Genomic DNA, 22,969 nt, shown 5'->3' with positions numbered 1-22,969 from the left:
GTGGCAGCTAGTTGCCTGTAAATTATTGTGAATTTTACAATAACTTACTGACAAATGTTTTCCAGTTAATATGGAAAATACAAATTCACAGCAACTTCTAACAACAAGTTGCTGTTAAATTGCTGGAAAATGCACAATAACCTCATTACAGAGCAGCTTGTTAGTGACACATGCTCTTACAACATTTGCAGAACAGACAGTGTCAAATGAGGTGCTCAACTTGCACTGGCATAACCCTCAAACTTAATCTGCTACAACACTTCCACTGATGGTTGGCACAAATATACATATATTTGACCGTGTCCCCAAATATGCTAATGAACCCCACCAGTACATTGTCCCCACCTATCAAAGCGCAGCAAGGATCGTACCTTATATTAAAAATATTTGGTGAAAAAATGTCCCATTACAAAGTTGAAGTCGGAAGTTTACATACACTTTAGCCTAATACATTTAAACTCTGTTTTTCACAATTCCTGACATTTAATCCTAGAAAAATTCCCTGTCTTAGATCAGATAGGATCACCACTTTATTTTAAGAATGTGAAATGTCAGAACAATAGTAGAGAGAATAATTTTTTTAAGCTTTTATTTCTTTCATCACATTCCCAGTGGGTCAGAAGTTTACATACACTCAATTAGTATTTGGTAGCATTGCCTTTAAATTGTTTAACTTGGTTCAAACGTTTCGGCTAGCCTTCCACAAGCTTCCCACAATAAGTTGGGTGAATTTTGGCCCAATCCTCCTGACAGAGCTGGTGTAACTGAGTCAGGTTTGTACGCCTCCTTGCTCGCACATGCTTTTTCAGTTCTGCCCACAAATCGTCTATGGGATTGAGGTCAGGGCTTCGTGATGGCCAATCCAATACCTTGACTTTGTTGTCCTTAAGCAATTTTGCCACAACTTTGGAAGTATACTTGGGGTCATTGTCCATTTGGAAGACCCAGTCTTGAGATGTTGCTTCAATATATCCACATAATTTTCCATCTTCATGATGCCATCTATTTTGTGAAGTGCGCCAGTCCCTCCTGCAGCAAAGCACCCCCACAACATGATGCTGCCACCCCCTGCTTCACGGTTGGGATGGTGTTCTTCGGCTTGCACGTCTCCCCCTTTTTCCTCCAAACATAACGATGGTCATTATGGCCAAACAGTTCTATTTTTGTTTCATCAGACCAGAGGACATTTCTCCAAAAAGTACGATCTTTGTCCCCATGTGCAGTTGCAAACCGTAGTCTGGCTTTTTTATGGCGGTTTTGGAGCAGTGGCTTCTTCCTTGCTGAGCGGCCTTTCAGGTTATATCGATATAGAACTCGTTTTACTGTGGATATAGATACTTTTGTACCAGTTTCCTCCAGCATCTTCATGTAACAGTATAGCTTCCGTCCCTCTCCTCGCCCCTACCTGGGCTTGTACCAGGGACCCTCTGCACACATCGACAACAGTCACCCTCGAAGCATCGTTACCCATTGCTCCACAAAAGCCGCGGGCCTTGCAGGGCAAGGGGAACAACTACTTCAAGGTCTCAGAGCGAGTGACGTCACCGATTGAAACGCTATTAGCGCGCACCCCGCTAACTAGCTAGCCATTTCACACCGGTTACATTCACAAGGTTGTTGTTGTTCTGGGATTGATTTGCTCTTTTCGCACCAAAGTACGTTCATCTCTAGGAGACAGAACGCGTCTCTTTCCTGAGCGGTATGATGGCTGCGTGGTCCCATGGTGTTTATACTTGCGTACTATTGTTTGTACAGATGAACGTGGTAGCCTCAGGCGTTTGGAAATTGCTCCCAAGGATGAACCAGACTTGTGGAGGTCTACAATTTTTTTTCTGAGGTCTTGGCTGATTTTTTGGATTTTCCCATGATGTCAAGCAAAGAGGCACTGAGTTTGAAGGTAGGCCCTGAAATACATCCACAGGTACAGCTCCAATTGACTCAAATCATGTCAATTAGCCTATCAGAAGCTTCTAAAGCCATGACATCATTTTCTGGAATTTTCCAAGCTGTTTAAAGGCACAGTCAACTTAGTGTATGTAAACTTCTGACCCACTGGAATTGTGATACAGTGAATTATAAGTGAAACTATCTGTCTGTAAACAATTGTTGGAAAAATTACTTGTGTCATGCCTAACCGACTTGCCAAAACTATAGTTTGTTAACAAGACATTTGTGGCATGGTTGAAAAACGAGTTTTAATGACTCCAACCTAAGTGTATGTAAACTTCCAACTTCAACTGTTTATAAACCCTGGACTGGGCATTGAGAGGCTTTGAACCAACAGATCAGCCATATTGGCATTCCCCGGTAGGAGCAGTCCTCCATAGGAATGAATGGAATTCTACAGTATTTCAATTAAATGTTTCAAGAACACAATTACATGTATTTAAGTATGTTTTGGTTGTAGTGGGGACAGTAATATTAGTCATCTCCAAAAATGTATACTCTAAGGAAAATGTTTTCATATATTTTCCTTTTTTATGCTTAGCTCACATAACATAATTTAAAAGTATGCATGAAGATGTCTGTAATAGAATAAGCGTGGCAAAAACGAATGTAGACATTAATAAATGCATTTCTATCACTTGCAAAATATTTTTTACAAGGTAGGGGCGTGCCAAGATGGAGGTCTGGTGGCTTCAACATAGCTCCCCCAAACGGACATCTAGTTTATATATAAATCATTGGGAAAACCCCGCTACTTCCCGCTCCTCACGTAGGCCTGGCCTACAGTACATGATCCCCACCCTTCCTCACGACTCAAGTGGATGTCTGCCCATCTGTCATGTACGCTACAAGACCTGTGTTTTAACGCACAGGGGAAGTCGATGATGAAAGGCATTGCAACAGTCTATAAAGTTACATTCATTACAATATTAGGTACACGCCAATGATGGAATTTGAGGTGTACGGTCTATATCTTTGCTCTCTAAAATCTTGGCATGTAGACTTTAACATGCAGGGCGCGATAGCTGCAGACTGACATTTCTGCGCCACGTTATCTACCCAACGATTGGAAGTCTGCAATGCAGGCTTCAGTAACATCAAATATGGTATCCTGACTTATTTACTCCTATAGGCTACATGTGTTTTATCGGTTATAAGAGTGCATAATCACCTTTCTTTAAATTACGAGAAATTGTAACATAACTTCCAAATAATTCCACAAATAATGGTTAGGCCCCTATATTTAAAATGTTTCTGTTGAATAGCTTATAGACTGTCAGTGCCAATACTCAACCATATCATCTGTTGCATAATTTTGTTGACCATACGATAACAAATAGGCCTACTGTAAGATAAATCGATCCTTAAGGCTAAACAATGCCAATGATAGCACTTGGAAAAATGATAACTCAACAATTTGTTTCCCTTTTAGTATCATGTAGTTATTACACTGTAATCCATTTGATACAATATATCACTCTTATCCACTTGTTTCAATAATCGATACCTTGAGCATCTCCTCCACTTGTCAGAACGCCGATGGATTTCCCGGCGCCAGAGAGATTCTCAAATAATTTCTTTGTGTCCTGCTGCTTCGCCATGGCTCCTCTTCTATCCTTCACAAATATAATATCTGAACACCGGTAGTCTTACTTTGTTTTGAAACAAAATAAGTGATGCAGTGGTTACGCCCCCTTTTCCTGCTCTCGACACGCTCATCTCCCCACTGTTCCCGATGGCAGCAGTGAGCCTATGAGGGAGCTTTCCTCCTGTAATTAATTAATTGACAGTGCAGTTATCCAATAGATTACTGTATCACGTATATTCCTCAAACTTTTCAGACCAATTGGGTCCGTAGAAACTACTAAAGCGACAAGATGGTAGGGACTAGGAAAGTTTCCACTACTTACCACAGATAAGATGGATATAGATGTTTTTCTTGGGTCTTTTTGGTCTTAATTTAAGGTTAAGGTTAGGCATAAGGTTCGCAGTATGGTTAATGTTAGGTTAAAGGTTATGGTTAGGTTTAAAATCACATTTTAATAAGATAAACTGTATAAATAGGTGGGGTTTATGCCTTTGAGGCTGTGGTAACTAGTGACGACCTAGGAACAGTTAAACAGGAAGCAATTGAGTAAAGTGATTTATAGACGTTGTCCTTCTGGCAGGTTCTCCCATCTCAGCCAAGGAACACTGTAGTTACATCAGAGTGGTCTTGGTCACCACCCTGACTAAGGTCATTCTTGCCCGGTTGCTCAGTTTGGTCGGACAGACAGTTCTAGACAGAGTCTGGGTAGTTCCATATGTTTTACAATTTCCCAATGATGGAGACCACTGTGCTCTTGGAAACTTTCAACACTGTAAAAATAGTTGTATACCCTTCCCCAGATATATCCCTCATCACAATTCTATCTTGGAGTTCGTTGAACTTCATGGTATAGTTTCTGCTCTGACCATGCATTGTCAGCTGTGGGACCTTATATAGACAGGTGTGTTTCTTTATAAATCATGTCCAAACTACTGAATTGGACACATGTGGACTCCAATCAAGTTGTAGTGACAGCTCAAGGATGATCAAAGGCCATTATAGAATTCAGGCTAAAGCACAATAAAATGTGGAATAAATCAAGGGGTATGAATACTTTCTGAAGGCAATGTAGGTATCCAGTAGCAGCAGTCATGGAGTGTGTAGCGAGGGTGGGTGTGTTCTGTGTGTGTGTGTGAGAGAGTGGGAGAGTGTTTGTGTGTGTGTTCGAGTCTAGGTGTGTGAGTGTGTAAATGTGTGTTAAAGGTGCAGGGAGTCAGTGCAAGAGACCGGTTGAAGATTTCAGTGCTCTGATGGCTTGTGAGTAAAAACTGTGTCTGAGCCTGGAGGTCTGGGACCCGATGATGGTATTATTATTTAATAATAATGATGATATTAAAGGTCACATAACCCACACTAAGCTTGTTACCATCCTTAGGTACAGTAGACTTCATTTTTGCTTTAGTCTAGACTGAAATGATACCTCTGGAGGGGTGGTTATAGAATATTTATGTGAAGCATAATTTGCATGGCCAGAAAAGAGAGAGAGAATTGACACCAGGATAATATGTCAGTAGCATGCAGTGTTCTTCCTTGAAAGCCTCCCCTTGAATCTGAACGAAAGGGCAGGTGGGGAACAGTAGATCATTTTATGTGTATGTTATTCTCCGAGTCAATATGATAAGCAGTGATGCAGAAGTTCTAAATATACTCAGGCTTGTGCTCGAGGTGATGGAGAGGGCGAGGAGGAGGGAGGAGCACACAGCACTGGAGGTGAGGAAGGTGGGGGTGTGGGGGGGGGGGGTTCACACAGCTCTGGCCATAGTCATTATAGTCATTATTATTAAGTAATAATACCATCATCGGACCCCAGACCTCCAGGCTCAGATACAGCTCTTAAATGTATGTAAAACTAAATGCATGCTCTTCAACCAATCGCTGCCCGCACCTGCCCGCCCGTCCAGCATCACTACTCTGGACGGTTCTGACTTAGAATATGTGGACAACTACAAATACCTAGGTGTCTGGTTAGATTGGAAACTCTCCTTCCAGACTCACATTAAGCATCTCCAATCCAAAATTACATCTAGAATCAGCTTCCTATTTCGCAACAAAGCATCATTCACTCATGCTGCCAAACATACCCATGTAAAACTGACCATCCTACCGATCCTTGACTTCGGCAATGTCATTTACAAAATAGCCTCCAACACTCTACTCAGCAAATTGGATGCAGTCTATCACAGTGACATCCGTTTTGTCACCAAAGCCCCATATACTACCCACCACTGCGAGCTGTACGCTCTCATTGGCTGGTCCTCGCTTCATATTCGTTGCCAAACCCACTGGCTCCAGGTCACCTATAAGTCTTTGCTAGGTAAAGCCCCGCCTTATCTCAGCTCACTGGTCACCATAGCAGCACCCACCCATAGCACGCGCTCCAGCAGGTATATTTCCCTGGTCACCCCCAAAGCCAATTCCTCATTTGGCCGCCTCTCCTTCCAGTTCTCTGCTGCCAATGACTGGAACGAATTGCAAAAATCACTGAAGCTGGAGACTCATATCTCCCTAACTTTAAGCACCAGCTGTCAGAGCAGCTCACAGATCACTGCACCTGTTCATAGCCCATCTGTAAATAGCCCATCCAACTACCTCATCCCCATACTGTTATTTTTTTTTTTTTGCTCCTTTGCACCCCAGTATCTCTACTTGCACATTCATCTTTTGCACATCTATCACTCCAGTGTTTAATTGCTAAATTGTAATTATTTCGCCACTATGGCCTATTTATTGCCTTTACCTCCCTTATCCTACCTAATTTTCACACACTGTATATCGACTTTTCTCTTGTGTTATTGACTGTATGTTTCTTTATTCCATGTGTAACTCTGTGTTGTTGTTTGTGTCGCACTTCTTTGCTTTATCTTGGCCAGGTAGCAGTTGTAAATGAGAACTTGTTCTCAACTGGCTTACCTGGTTAAATAAAGGTGAAATAAAAATAAAAAGTCTGATATTGCACATACAGCACAGAGCAGGTTTGGTCCTGCATGTGACCACAAGTAGTCTCTCATTGACAGCCTTAACTGGCCGGGAGTTGCTCAAGGAGTTTAGGTTCTGGGTGCTACACACAACTCATGTTGAGTAAACACCTTCTTTGTTTCTAAGGGTTCTAACTGGTTGGTTATCCGGTGCTGGTTGTTTAACCCTATCCAAAAGGGCAAACACATGCAGGCATGCAAGTTGTCTAAACACTGTGTCTGAAATGATTTGTCAAACAATTAAAGAAAAAAAGGCCTCACTGTTTTCCTAAACTTTACTGTTTTACTACTTAAACATGTGCCCATGAATTCCAAATTAATCGTTTTTGTCATAGAATTCCAGTTCATTTGGGTGTTTGTTTAATGATGAGAAAAGTCTACCGTAACCAGAAACCGTGGATAGATGGAAGCATTCGCGCAAAACTGAAAGCGCGAACCACCGCATATAACCATGGCAAGGCGACTGGTAATATGGCAGAAAATAAACAGTGTAGTTATTCACTCCGCAAGGCAATCAAACAAGCTAAACGTCAGTATAGAGATAAAGTGGAGTCGCAATTTCACGGCTCAGACACGAGACGTATGTGGCAGGGACTACAGACAATCACGGACTACAAAAGGAAAACCAGCCACGTCACCGAGACCGACGTCTTGCTTCCGAACAGGCTAAACAAATTCTTCGCACGCTTTGAGGATAACACAGTGCCACCGACGCGGCCCGCTACCAAGGACTGTGGGCTCTCGCTCTCCTTCTCCTTGGACAACTTGAGTAAAACATTTAAACGTGTTAACCCTCGCAAGACTGCCGGGCCCAGACGGCATCCCTAGCAGTGTCCTCAGAGCATGCGCAGACCAGCTGGCTGGCGTGTTAACGGACATATTCAATCTCTCCCTATCCCAGTCTGCTGTCCCCACATGCTTCAAGATGGCCACCATTTTTCCTGTACCCAAGAAGGCAAAGGTAACTGAACATAATGACTATCACCCCGTAGCACTCACTTCTGTCATCATGAAGTGCTTTGAGAGACTAGTCAAGGATCATATCACCTCTACCTTACCTGCCACCCTAGACCCACTTCAATTTGCTCACTGCCCCAGTAGATCCACAGACGATGCAATCGCCATCACTCTGCACAATGCCCTATTCCATCTGGACAAGAGGAATACCTGCGTAAGAATGCTGTTCATTGACTACAGCTCAGCATTCAACACCATAGTACTCAAGCTCATCATTAAGCTCAAGGCCCTGGGTCTGAACCCCGCCCTCTGCAACTGGGACCTGGACTTCCTGATGGGCCGTCCCCAGGTGGTGAAGGTAGGAAACATCACCTCCACTCTGCAGATCCTCAACACTGGGGCCCCACAAGGGTGTGTGCTCAGCCCCCCCCCCCCCCCCCGTACTTCCTGTTCACCCATGACTGCATGGCCAAGCACGCCTCCAACTCAATCATCAAGTTTGCAGACAACACAACAGTAGTAGACTTGATTACCAACAATGACGAGACAGCCTACAGGGAGGAGGTGAGGGCTCTGGGAGTGTGGTGCCTGGAAAACAACCTCTCACTCAACTTCAGGGAACAGCACAGGGTGCACCCCCCTATTCACATCAACGGGACCGCAGTGGAGAAAGTGGAAAGCTTCAAGTTCCTTGGTGTACACATCACTGACAAACTGAAATGGACCACCAACACAGACAGTGTGGTGAAGAAGGCGCAACAGAGCCTCTTCCACCTCAGGAGGCTAAAGAAATGTGACTTGTCACCTAAAACCCTCACAAATTTTTACAGATGCACAATTGAAAGCATCCTGTTGGGCTGTATCACCGCCTGGTACAGCAACTGCACTGCCCGCAACTGCAAGGCTCTCCAGAGGGTGGTGCGTTCTGCCCAACGCATTACTGGGGGAAAACTACCTGCCCTCCAGAACACCTACAGCACCCGATGTCACAGGAAGGCCAAAAAGATCATCAAAGACATCAACCACCCGAGCCACTGCCTGTTCACCCCGCTTTCATCCAGAAGGTGAGGTCAGTACAGGTGCATCAAAGCTGGGACCGAGAGAAAGAAAAACTGCTTCTATCTCAAGGTCATCAGACTGTCAAACAGACATCACTAGCACATTAGAGGCTACTGCCTATAGGCATAGCCTAGGAATCACTGGCCACTTTAAGGAATGGAACACTACTCACTTTAATAATGTTTACATATCTGGCATTACTCACCTCATATGTATATACTGTATTCTATACTATTCTATGCTATCTTAGTCACTTAATGTTTACATATCTGGTATTACTCATCTCATGTGTATATACTTTTTTCTATACTATTCTACAGTATCTTAGTCCGTTCCGCTCTGACATCGCTAGTCCATATGTATATAGTCTTAATTCATTCCTACTTGTATATGTTGTGTAATTTGTTAGATAGTACTTGTTAGAAGCACAAGCATTTCGCTACACGCGCAATAACATCTGCTAATCACGTGTGTGACAAATAAAATTTGATTTGATTTGATTCGAGAAGGCATCTGTTTGGTTACTGTCAGTCAAGAGAGACATCTAGTGGCATATTGTATCTCTGCAGGCTGTTGTGAACCTCTATGAATGTACTTCTGCTTTCTAACCAGCAAGAGGCGCTCAAACCAAAGAAAAAGACTCCAAAATTAGACAGGAAAACCTGAGAGTTGCTTATCGGTTGATACTAAAACAGCATGATTTCGCAGGGGGAACAGAACAACACTAAAACAGCACCCCCAAATAAGTAACATTTTCTGTGTCATATTTTTTTTAAAGGAGGGGTAAAAAGATTGGTCTGTAACACCATAGTGCTCTCAAAGCTCATCACTAAGCTAAGGACCCTGGGACTTAACACCTCCCCCTGCAACTAGATCCAGGACTTCCGGACGGGCCGCCCCCAGGTGGTAAGGGTAGGTAACAACACATCTGTCACGCTGATCCTCAACACGGGGCCCCTCAGGGGTACATGCTCAGTCCCCTCCTGTACTCAAATCAAATCAAAATCAAATTTTATTTGTCACATACACATGGTTAGCAGATGTTAATGCGAGTGTCGAAAAAAGCTTCTGCTTCTAGTTCCGACCATGCAGTAATATCTAACAAGTAATCTAACCAAACAATTTCACAACAACTACCTTATACACACAAGTGTAAAGGAATGAATAAGAATATGTACATACAAATATATGAATGAGTGATGACCAAACGGCATAGGCAAGATGCAGTAGATGGTATAGAGTACAGTATATACATATGAGATGAGTATATACATATATACATATGAGGGTTAGGGCAGTGTGCAGTGTGATTGCGATTGCGTCGTCTGTGGACCTATTGGGGCGGTAAGCAAATTGGAGTGGGTCTTGGGTGACAGGTAAGGTGGAGGTGATATGATCCTTGACTAGTCTCTCAAAGCACTTCATGATGACGGAAGTGAGTGCTACGGGGCGGTAGTCATTTAGCTTAGTTACCTTAGCTTTCTTGGGAACAGGAACAATGGTGGCCCTCTTGAAGCATGTGGGAACAGCAGACTGGGATAAGGATTGATTGAATATGTCCGTAAACACACCAGCCAGCTGGTCTGCGCATGCTCTGAGGACGCGGCTGGGGATGCCGTCTGGGCCTGCAGCCCTGCGAGGGTTAACACGTTTAAATGTTTTCTCACGTTGGCTGCAGTGAAGGAGAGCCCACAGGTTTTGGTAGCGGGCCGTGTCAGTGGCACTGTATTGTCCTCAAAGCGAGCAAAGAAGTTGTCTGGGAGCAACACAAGGTGGTCCGCGACGGGGCTGGTTTTTCTTTTGTAGTCCGTGATTGACTGTAGACCCTGCCACATACCTCTCGTGTCTGAGCCGTTGAATTGCGACTGCTTGGGGGGGAATATACACGACTGTGATTATGATCGAAGAGAATTCTCTTGGTAGATAATGCGGTCGGTATTTGATTGTGAGGAATTCTAAGTCAGGTGAACAAAAGGACTTGAGTTCCTGTATGTTGTTATGATCACACCACGTCTCGTTAATCATAAGACATACACCCCCGCCTTTCTTCTTACCAGAGAGATGTTTGTTTCTGTCGGCGCGATGCGTGAAGAAACCAGGTGGCTGTACCGACTCCGATAGCGCGTCTCGAGTGAGCCATGTTTCTGTGAAACAAAGAAAGTTACAGTCTCTGATGTCTCTCTGGAAGGCAACTCTTGCTCGGATTTCGTCTACCTTGTTGTCAAAAGACTGGACATTGGAGAGTAGTATGCTCGGGAGCGGTGCGCGATGTGCCCGTCTACGGAGCCCTGTTCACTCATGACTGCACGGCCAGGCACGACTCCAACACAACAGACACAACAGTGGTAGGCCTGATCACCGACAATGACAAGACAGCCTATAGGGAGGAGGTCAGAGACCTGACCGTGTGGTGCCAGGATAACCTTGAAATCAGGATCTACTTTAAAGTCGGACAAAACAGAGATGCTTGTTCTAGGTCCCAAGAAACAAAGAGATCTTCTGTTGAATCTGACAATTAATCTTGATGGTAGTAAAGTCGTCTCAAATAAAACTGTGAAGGACCTCGGCGTTACTCTGGACCCTGATCTCTCTTTTGACGAACATATCAAGACTGTTTCAAGGACAGCTTTTTTCCATCTACGTAACATTGCAAAAATCAGAAATGTTCTGTCCAAAAATGATGCAGAAAAATTAATCCATGCTTTTGTTACTTCTAGGTTAGACTACTGCAATGCTCTACTTTAAGGCTACCCGGATAAAGCACTAAATAAACTTCAGTTAGTGCTAAATACGGCTGCTAGAATCCTGACTAGAACCAAAAAAATATATCATATTACTCCAGTGCTAGCTTCCCTACACTGGCTTCCTGTTAAGGCAAGGGCTGATTTCAAGGTTTTATTGTTAACCTACAAAGCGTTACATGGGCTTGCTCCTACCTATCTTTCCGAGTTGGTCCTGCCGTACATACCTACACGTACGCTACGGTCACAAGACGCAGGCCTCCTAATTGTCCCTAGAATTTCTAAGCAAACAGCTGGAGTCAGGGTTTTCTCCTATAGATCTCCATTTTTATGGAATGGTCTGCCTACCCATGTGAGAGACGCAGACTCGGTCTCAACCTTTAAGTCTTTACTGAAGACTCATCTCTTCAGTAGGTCATATGATTGAGTGTAGTCTGGCCCAGGAGTGTGAAGGTGAACGGAAAGGCTCTGGAGCAACGAACCGCCCTTGCTGTCTCTGCCTGGCCGGTTCCCCTCTTTCCACTGGGATTCTCTGCCTCTAACCCTATTACAGGGGCTGAGTCACTGGCTTACTGGTGCTCTTTCATGCCGTCCCTAGTAGGGGTGCGTCACTTGAGTGGGTTGAGTCACTGACGTGATCTTCCTGTCTGGGTTGGCGCCCCCCCTTGGTTTGTGCCGTGGCGGAGATCTTTGTGGGCTATACTCGGCCTTGTCTCAGGATGGTAAGTTGGTGGTTGAAGATTTCCCTCTAGTGGTGTGGGGGCTGTGCTTTGGCAAAGTGGGTGGGGTTATATCCTTCCTGTTTGGCCCTGTCCGGGGGTATCATCGGATGGGGCCACAGTGTCTCCTGACCCCTCCTGTCTCAGCCTCCAGTATTTATGCTGCAGTAGTTAATGTGTCGGGGGGCTAGGGTCAGTTTGTTATATCTGGTGGATTTCTCCTGTCTTATCCGGTGTCCTGTGTGAATTTAAGTATGCTCTCTCTAATTCTCTCCTTCTCTCTTTCTTTCTCTCTCTCGGAGGACCTGAGCCCTAGGACCATGCGTCAGGATTACCGGCATGATGACTCCTTGCTGTCCCCAGTCCACCTGGCCTTGCTGCTGCTCCAGTTTCAACTGTTCTGTCTGCGGCTATGGAACCCTGACCTGTTCACCAGACTTGCTAAAAAAGCCAACTGACATTTACTCCTGAGATGCTGACTTGCGGCACCCTCGATAACTACTGTGATTATTATTATTTGACCATGCTGGTCATTTATGAACATTTGAACATCTTGGCCATGTTCTGTTATAATCTCCACCCGGCACAGCCAGAAGAGGACTGGCCACCCCTCATAGCCTGGTTCCTCTCTAGGTTTCTTCCTAGGTTTTGGCCTTTCTAGGGAGTTTTTCCTAGCCACCGTGCTTCTACACCTGCATTGCTTGCTATTTGGGGTTTTAGGCTGGGTTTCTGTACAGCACTTTGAGATATCAGCTGATGTACGATGGGCTATATAAATAAATTTGATTTGATTTAGATTTGATAACAACCTCTCCCTCAACGTGATCAAGACAAAGGAGATCATTGTGGACTACAGGAAAAGGAGGACTGAGCACGCCCCCATTCTCATCGACGGGGCTGTAGTGGAGCAGGTTGAGAGCTTCAAGTTCCTTGGCGTCTACATCACCAACAAACTAACATGGTCCAAGCACACCAAGACAGTCGTGAAAAGGGCACGACAAAACCTTTTTCCCCTCAGAAGACTGAAAAGATTTGGCATGGGTCCTCAGATCCTCAAAAGGTTCGACAGCTGCACCATCGAGAGCATCCTGACGGGTTGCATCACTGCCTGGTATGGCAACTGCTCGGCCTCCGACCGCAAGGCACTACAGAGGGTAGTGCGTACGGCCCAGTACAACACTGGGGCCAAGCTTCTTGCAATCCAGGACCTCTATACCATGCAGTGTCAGAGGAAGGCCCTAAACATTGTCAAAGACTCCAGCTACTGCTACCGCACAGCAATCGGTACCAGAGCACCAAGTCTATGTCCAAGAGGCTTTTAAACAGCTTTCACCCCCAAGCCATAAAACTCCTGAACATCTAATCAAATGTTTAGCTGTCACGCCCTGACCGTAGAGAGCTTTTTATGTCTCTATTTTGGTTTGGTCAGGGTGTGATTTGGGTGGGCATTCTATGTTCATTTTCTATGTTTTGTATTTCTTTGTGTTTGGCCGGGTGTGGTTCTCAATCAGAGGCAGCTGTCTATCGTTGTCTCTGATTGAGAATCATACTTAGGCAGCTTTTTCCCACCTGTGTTTTGTGGGTAGTTGTTTTCTGTTTTGTGTCTGCACCAGACAGAACTGTTTCGTGTTGTTCCATTTTGTTATTTTGTCTCAGTGTTCAGTTTAAATAAATAATCATGAACACTTACCACGCTGCGCTTTGGTCCGATCCTTCTTCATCCGGCGACCGTTACACTAGCCAGATTATTTGCATTAATATCACACGTTGTGGTTCCTACACCTTTTCAGAAATACAATTCAAGCACCACTATCAAGGTTTTTCCAGCACCTCATTACATCGCTATACTAAAACAATTCTTAGTTCCTTGAATAAAACACACAAATTCACTTCTTGAAGGAAGACAATTATGTCACGCCCTGACCTTAGTTGTCTTTGTTTTCTTTATTATTTGGTTAGGTCAGGGTGTGACATGGGTGGTTTGTTTAGTTTTTGTATTGTCTAGGGGTTTTTGTATGTCTATGGTTGCCTAGATTGGTTCTCAATCAGAGGCAGCTGTTTATTGTTGTCTCTGATTGGGGACCATATTTAGGTAGCCATATTCCTTGAGTATTTTGTGGGTTGTTATTCTATGTTTAGTTGCCTGTTCTGCACTAGCCATATTGCTTCACGTTTTGTTGTTTTGTTTAATTCTGTTCAGTGTTCTCTCTATTATTAAAGAGTTATGTTCGCTTACCACGCTGCGCCTTGGTCTCCTCATTATGACGACCGTGACAAATGAATGGAATAAAACACAGAAATTCACTACTTGAAGGATGACAATTCGTGTCAGTAGAGCAGGAGAAAGTAAGTAATAGTATCTGCATTTAGGCTAAGCAGAGCCTGAAACTGAAGTAAGCCTGATGGAGGCTAGCCCTGGGCCAAACTGGAGGACTACTGCCTGTATTCTGCTTTATTCTTCTGAAAACCCTTTCGTTAATCTTCGAATTTCAAATGTGGTGTTTACTTGCTCACATGGGTTAAGGGGGGGGGGGTATACCTCAATATGAATAAGCCTATTCAAAATTCAAAGATCAATAAAAGTGTTCAAAATAATTCAGCACAGTACTGCCAGGAGTCATCCAGCTTGGCTTAGGGCCAGCCTCCATTGGGGTTACTGTGGTGAGGGTTGAGGGGTCCGTGGGATCTAGGTTTGCAGGCCATCTTCCTCATCACTCATCAGGTCCGCATTAACTCTTGTGCAAATGTCTCTCATCCTCTGCATGCACTCTCGACCGTTCATCTAAAACCAGAAAAACAAAGAAAACAATAGAACCCAGTAAACAAATGCATCAGGCTCAAGTCATGCATATTCATATAATTCATATAAAGTCTGAGCTTTACTTTAAAGCGACAATCAGCAATAGAAACAATAACAAAGTGCACTCCCTGCTCATTTCAGTAAAAAGCTGATGGTGCTGGAGAAATGTAACCACTCTCAAATTCATAGACAGAGCTATGGATACAAGGACTGACCATCCGTGATAATAAAATTATAGTTTTAACCATGTGTGGCTATATAATGTGTGTTTACATTTACATTGTTTACAAACATTGGAGTTAAACAAGCTTATATTTAGGGTTCTGATGGGGTACGGCAGTTGAACTAAGCTCATGAGGATAAGGATAAGTTATATTTTTCAAGAATCAATGGATACATATAATTAATTTATAAGTCTAAAAATGGATGTAGCAACTGCTAATTCCCCCTTTAAAGCCATATAAAATTCAGATTGAGAGATATTAAAGGAGAATTCCAACCTTTGACAGTTATCACTCTTAACGTGATTCTAGTTCCCCCAAACAGTTTTTGATATCTTGTGAAATTACTCAGATAATCAGTATCATTGGACTATTGTTAAAATAATAATTTTTATTCCATCCACCTAAAAACAATAAAACGTTTAATTATTGTTTTTTTATCAGGGGGCGCTGCAGCACCCTCAGCATCCCTATTTCCCGTGGCTATGCCCAAAGATTATTTTATTTTATTTTACCTTTATTTATACAGGTTTTTTCTTATTGAGATAATATCTATTTTCCAAGAGAGACCTGGTCCAATAGCAGCAGGGGGAACAACGTTTCAGACAAAACAACTTACATACACTAACACAACATTAAACAAAACTATAAACACACATACAGTACAACAATTACATTTTACATTAAAAACACAAACGTCTTGACTAAAAACAGCTGGCCTAAAAACAATTACACTCTTCTATGATATATACATCGATCAAGTGTTTAAACTCCACCAACGAATCTAGATCATCACATTTTAAAATGTTCAGGAGAGAATTCCAGGACCACAGAGCTAAGTAACTAAAACTATTTCTACCATGACCTGTTCTAATTTTTGGTACTGTTAGAAGCAAATCAGAATGGTACTGTAATTTATATTTATTTACTGACCTGACTAAAAATGATATATCATTATAATCAAACGAGATATACTACACGTTTTGAATGTGATACTGTCAGTGCACAGAGCTACAGGCATGTAGGAAACATCATTTTTGCCAAAACGTGAACCTAGCTCATGATTACTGTTATTTTCAGTAAAACAGTGTCAGGACCCGGTGCGAGAAACAGTCACTAAATCGGCAGAACCCAGAAGATGAGGCAGACACAGCAGTACTAGAGATGGTGGTTTAATAAAAAAATAGATAACTTCCAAAATACAAAGAAAATCCACAAAGTGGTAAAAACAGCAAGGGAAAAAACAAACCTAAAAGACTAATCCAAAATACAAAAGAACAAAACCAGAGAACCTCTGGAAAATCCAACAAGAGAAAAATATATGTTCACAACAAGGCTTGGGCTGGGGCTGGGTGCTAACATACAAACACTGAGCAAGGAACTAAGGAACACACAGGGATTAAATACTAACAAGGGAACGACATACAGGTGCAAACAATAATAGAGCAAGGGAAAAACAAAAGGTACAAAAAAGGTGCAATGGGGACATCTAGTGACAAAAAAACAGAACAGTCCTGGCCAAAACCTGACAAACAGTCAATGGAGTTCTGATACAGAGGCAATTAGTATTGCAACAAAGTATATCAGGGCTCCGGGCAGCCGAGCGGAAATGGAGGAAAACTCGCCTCCCTGCGGACCTGGCATCCTTTCACTCCCTCCTCTCTACATTCTCCTCTTCTGTCTCTGCTGCTAAAGCCACTTTCTACCACTCTAAATTCCAAGCATCTGCCTCTAACCCTAGGAAGCTCTTTGCCACCTTCTCCTCCCTCCTGAATCCTCCTCCCCCTCCTCCCCCCTCCTCCCTCTCTGCGGATGACTTCGTCAACCATTTTGAAAAGAAGGTCGACGACATCCGATCCTCGTTTGCTAAGTCAAACGACACCGCTGGTTCTGCTCACACTGCCCTACCCTGTGCTTTCTTTCTCCCCTCTCTCTCCAGATGAAATCTCGCGTCCTGTGACGGCCGGCCGCCCAACAACCTGCCCGCTTGACCCTATCCCCTCCTCTCTTCTCCAGACCATTTCCGGAGACCTTCTCCCTTACCTCACCTCGCTCATCAACTCATCCTTGACCGCTGGCTACGTCCCTTCCGTCTTCAAGAGAGCGAGAGTTGCACCCCTTCTGAAAAAACCTACACTCGATCCCTCCGATGTCAACAACTACAGACCAGTATCCCTTCTTTCTTTTCTCTCCAAAACTCTTGAACGTGCCGTCCTTGGCCAGCTCTCCTGCTATCTCTCTCAGAATGACCTTCTTGATCCAAATCAGTCAGGTTTCAAGTCATTCAACTGAGACTGCTCTTCTCTGTGTCACGGAGGCGCTCCGCACTGCTAAAGCTAACTCTCTCTCCTCTGCTCTCATCCTTCTAGACCTATCGGCTGCCTTTGATACTGTGAACCATCAGATCCTCCTCTCCACCCTCTCCGAGCTGGGCATCTCCGGCGCGGCCCACGCTTGGATTGCGTCCTACCTGACAGGTCGCTCCTACCAGGTGGCGTGGCGAGAATCTGTCTCCGCACCACGCGCTCTCACCACTGGTGTCCCCCAGGGCTCTGTTCTAGGCCCTCTCCTATTCTCGCTATACACCAAGTCACTTGGCTCTGTCATATCCTCACATGGTCTCTCCTATCATTGCTATGCAGACGACACACAATTAATCTTCTCCTTTCCCCCCTCTGATAACCAGGTGGCGAATCGCATCTCTGCATGTCTGGCAGACATATCAGTGTGGATGACGGATCACCACCTCAAGCTGAACCTCGGCAAGACGGAGCTGCTCTTCCTCCCGGGGAAGGACTGCCCGTTCCATGATCTCGCCATCACGGTTGACAACTCCATTGTGTCCTCCTCCCAGAGTGCTAAGAACCTTGGCGTGATCCTGGACAACACCCTGTCGTTCTCAACTCACATCAAGGCGGTGACCCGTTCCTGTAGGTTCATGCTCTACAACATTCGCAGAGTACGACCCTGCCTCACACAGGAAGCGGCGCAGGTCCTAATCCAGGCACTTGTCATCTCCCGTCTGGATTACTGCAACTCGCTGTTGGCTGGGCTCCCTGCCTGTGCTATTAAACCCCTACAACTCATCCAGAACGCCGCAGCCCGTCTGGTGTTCAACCTTCCCAAGTTTTCTCACGTCACCCCGCTCCTCCGCTCTCTCCACTGGCTTCCAGTTGAAGCTCGCATCCGCTACAAGACCATGGTGCTTGCCTACGGAGCTGTGAGGGGAACGGCACCTCCGTACCTTCAGGCTCTGATCAGGCCCTACACCCAAACAAGGGCACTGCGTTCATCCACCTCTGGCCTGCTCGCCTCCCTACCTCTGAGGAAGTACAGTTCCCGCTCAGCCCAGTCAAAACTGTTCGCTGCTCTGGCACCCCAATGGTGGAACAAACTCCCTCACGACGCCAGGTCAGCGGAGTCAATCACCACCTTCCGGAGACACCTGAAACCCCACCTCTTTAAGGAATACCTAGGATAGGACAAAGGAATCCTTCTAACCCCCCCTCCCCCTTAAAATAGTTAGATGCACTATTGTAAAGTGGTTGTTCCACTGGATATCATAAGGTGAATGCACCAATTTGTAAGTCGCTCTGGATAAGAGCGTCTGCTAAATGACTTAAATGTAAATGTAAATGTATATCAATCAGTGATTAATGGAACTAATGGGGCTATAGCAGACACTCTAGACCAGGTGATTAATGGAACTAATGGGGCTATAGCAGACACAGACCAGGTGATTAATGAAACTAATGATGCTATAGCATCCACTCTAGACCAGGTGATTAATGAAACTAATGGGGCTATAGCATCCACTCTAGACCAGGTGATTAATGAAACTAATGGGGCTATAGCATCCACTCTAGACCAGGTGATTAATGAAACTAATGGAGCTATAGCATCCACTCTAGACCAGGTGATTAATGAAACTAATGGAGCTATAGCATCCACTCTAGACCAGGTGATTAATGAAACTAATGGAGCTATAGCATCCACTCTAGACCAGGTGGGTGGAATTCAATTTCTGTTTTTATTCTACTCTTCTAGACTCAAATATATAACTTGAAACATGTAATAGGGCCATGCATGCACTTTGTATTCCAAGGACCAGAACTAATACAGGAGTAATTAACCTATTGTTACACAGAAACAAATTTTACAAAAAGGCTTAACCGCTTTCTCATCTGGTGACCCTTCTTTGCATGTTTCTCCAAGATTGTGTCCACTATGTTCTCAGGTAAGCCTGAGAGATATGCCTGCCTCCAGTGGCGTGTATTCATGGATGCCAAGGGAGCCAGGCTCCCCCAGAAAATTTACCAAGAAAAAAACATTCATATTTAGTCTCTCTGTGTTTCAGAATTGTCCTTCAATTCGCACATTGGCTGAATATATCTCACCGGAGAAAGAATTCGTGCCAGCGAAACAGCACTCCTCTGTCTCTGTATGTGTAGGCCATCTATCTGATGCTGTCTGGTCCAAAAGAGTATGACATTGTTGCCGCCCATAGAATTGAATGCAAGGGAAGCCAGCGTGCATTTGGCCTCCATTGATTAAAAAAAAGTATAAAAAAATAGCCAATCAGTGTTGAGCTAAACTGAGTGAGCAGAAGCCAGTTTGGATTTGGCATCACTCCTATCAAATCGCATTGAGAGCATAAATCATTGACAGAAACAACTTGAATTGTTGCTTCTCCTTGTGTTGTTGTCCTTCGGTGACTAGCTAGCTAGCTAAAATTGTCCCTTTCCTAAATTAGCCATGGGTGGAGATGGGATTTGGGTTTTACTTAATTCTCCGTACTGGCCAATGATTATAATAGCGAATCTGATCCAACCATTAATTCATACATTGTGCCCCTGGCCTGAGAGGATAGAAGTTCAATATTTAGGTTGATGTAGCAGGCGATTGTTAACTAGCTAACGTTGCCAATGAAAGGAAGTTTGGCTAGCGAGCAAGCATTGTAGCCAGGTAGCCTAGTACAACAAAAAATAAAAGCGTGTACTGTATGACAGAGAGATAGACTGTTTCGTCAACATGAGAGAGAGGAGGATGGCATTCTCTACAAGTAGGGTGAGTCAACATGTTTTTTCTACCTGCACAAACGTGCACACACACACGCACACAGAAATCAGAACCATGGACAGCCACATCATATTTAGCTTAAATTGATTCTACTAAATTGATGTTGGTATCTTTAGTTGTCACTAAGCAGAGGTGATTTGATGATGTTGAAATGTTGAAGTTGAAATGGTGCTGAAATAGTGCTGGCAGCTCTTGTTTTCTTTGCGACCTGCGGTAACTCTCTGTGTTCTAAATCAATAGTTGTTTAGTAGTCTGAAAATGTCAGAATCATTAACTCGCTGGACCATGCTGTAGGTCATGTAACTGTTTGTTACATGCAATATGTTTTGTGAACTTCACCGGACAGAGGTTGCTCTCCAGTTTTGTGATGAAACAAAGGCGTGGTTGAATTTATTCTGCCACTGTGTTTTCTTATTGTCTTGGCCTTTATGCATATATATCATAGTCGCAAGGCATATGAACTAACAGGTTATAAAGAAAACAACGCAATTATATCACAACACATAGGTTGTAATATGTTTTTTCTTCTGGCTTCCCCAGTGATTTTACCCACGCACCACTACTTCCCACCTCACAATCTCGTAATAGGTGACACAAGAACCTGCAATGGATATAAGCACAAGGTACATTTGATGTTGTTTTGGTGGCCAGGCCACCATTACAGAACATTGCTATTAAGGGTATTATAGATTTGTGTTTTTATAATCGTTTTTATTTCGATTTGTTTTTCAATTTTTATTTGAGGTTAGTTTTCAGACCTGATTTACTATTTTTTATTTAGTTGTAGTTGTATACAGCAGTGGAGGCTGGTGGGTGGAGCTATAGGAGGATGGGCTCATTTTAATGGCTGGAATGAAACAAATGGAACAGAGTCAAACATGTGGCTTCCATATGTTTGATACCATTCCATTTATTCCATTGAGCCCGTCCTCCTATGCTCCTCCCTCCAGCCTCCTCTGGTAAACAGATATTTCCATTTAATTTTATATTATTTAGTTTCAGTTTTAGTGATAGGAACAGAAAGGAAGCGTGGGAGGCTAGGAGCCATTTGTGTTGTATTTTTTTATTTTATTTTAATATATAAGGGGATGGGTCAGGTTAGGTTTAAATTATTAAATCAATATTAACGTGACTTAGATTTAAAGTGGGTGGATCAACAGCGATGTGTGTAACCCAGAAATTATTTGATATTGATATAAAAACAGCTGCAGTGGACCTTTAACACGTTTCATTGGTCAGTTCCTGTGTGGTGATACTGATAGTTGGTCGGGACTGATGGTTTGTTTATGTAGCAGGTTAGGAGAATTAACATAGCAAGTTAGGAGAATGAGGTTAAGGTTAGGTAAAGGGTTAGGCTTAGCCAAAATGGTCTCACAGTTGCAGCCTTGGGTGGCAACAAATCTGCCCAATTAGCTTTTCTATTACACCCACTTGCGTTGATACGCCCCTTTATGTTAAAACACCTGTGTCCGGCAGCCATGTTGAGTTGCAGTTACCCATGACTTGATTATTTTCTACTGATAGCTATAGTGACAGTGATGCACTAACCTCATCTCTAGGTTATTACACACAGCGCATATAAGCCTGGGTTATCAACGATTCAAAGTTGGTCTATAATTTGATGACATGTCAATGCCACCAGGCTTTGGACATGAATTATGTACACTCTTTACATAGATAGTTGGCTGGAAATGTTACATCTAAAAGATGATCTTTGTCCTATAATCAACATAAAGTTGAGCTGCTTAATTTGAGTCACATGCAATGTTCTAATCATCCCAAACCCAGGGTTGTATTCACAGTGTAGCAAAACATTTTGCATGGGAAAAACGAAAACAAGCTTTTCTTATTGGACCAATTCAAGTAGGTTCCTAGTGAATATGTAAAGTTGATCAAAATGCCTAAATCTGCACATTTATATTCAGCTGACATTCAGTGTTTTGCCTAAAGCAGACAATTTAATTAAGGTCCACTTCTGCTACAAGGATCTACTACTACTCTGAGCATGAAGGACTGACCAAAATTTGGGCCCTTACCTGAGTTTTTCCTCGTCAGGTCAGGTGGTCAGGAAAAACTCAGGGCCAAACCTTTCAACCATAAATTGTATATATTGTTTTAGACATGGCTGTAAATGATTTCTTGTAAAAACACTTGAAATGAAATACATATTTGATCATGCCGTAGGAGAACAAGAACTCTTAGGTAACTGTATCCAGCTGATGTCATCATGGGTTAATGATAGAGACAGAGATACAGTAAGGAGTTTGTGAGATATGAAATGATACCCCACACTACTATACTTAAACTGCCAGTAAATATTTAATATTTATGCCTTCCAAATATTCAGGAAATCGAATCAAGCTAACCATAATATTATCTTTATTTCACGTCTTAATGAATGATCCTAGTATGGAATTTTCAATCAAGCATGACATGATTAGTTGACTAGTATCTCAGAGATAACAAAAAACACCCCCTGACACCTGTCTCCATTCAAAATATGAGGGACAATGTCAAAATTTGATGCTGACAACTGTTGCAGGTTACATATGAAATATGTGAGAGCCTGGTTTCATGCCAAATGTTGCATTCAACTAAATAGAAAGTGTTACAATCATTATCACATTTCCATTTGATGCCAAATCTGATTGAAGAAAACAAAGAGAGAATAGAGAGACAAATATTATATGGTCAAACGTCACTTTAAAAATACACATTTTTCCACATGTCTTGGAGGAAGAGACACTTCCAATGGAATAGGGTCAGATCTGTTTTCTCTAATGCTTGGCCTCAGGAGTGCACGTACAAAATGTTGTATCCTATCTGAGTGGCCTGTGTTAGGATCATTTAGGCAGCAGCTCATTCCCCCTGCCTGCCCTCTGG

The 22,969-nt window shown here is 43.3% G+C and overlaps 1 protein-coding gene across 5 annotated transcripts in view; it reads right to left on the bottom strand.

The window, feature by feature from the left end:
• The window catches only part of LOC139551305 (ATP-dependent 6-phosphofructokinase, platelet type-like), a 39,164-nt gene extending 35,516 nt beyond the window's left edge, over positions 1 to 3,648 (bottom strand). Inside the window, exon 1 of one of the 5 annotated variants that reach the window (XM_071362807.1) lies at positions 3,455 to 3,648. In XM_071362807.1, coding sequence (XP_071218908.1) covers positions 3,455 to 3,548 — 94 coding nt within the window. In that variant the 5' untranslated portion in view covers positions 3,549 to 3,648. The remainder of the gene's footprint in view (positions 1 to 3,454) is intronic. The other 4 variants (XM_071362808.1, XM_071362804.1, XM_071362806.1 and 1 more) reach the window with 4 other exon arrangements.
• Positions 3,649 to 22,969: the final 19,321 nt, after the last annotated feature.

Source organism: Salvelinus alpinus, chromosome 23, assembly GCF_045679555.1.
Source record: "Salvelinus alpinus chromosome 23, SLU_Salpinus.1, whole genome shotgun sequence".
NCBI classification, from domain to species: Eukaryota; Metazoa; Chordata; class Actinopteri; order Salmoniformes; family Salmonidae; genus Salvelinus; species Salvelinus alpinus.
This window is presented reverse-complemented; position numbering and strand designations above follow the sequence as displayed.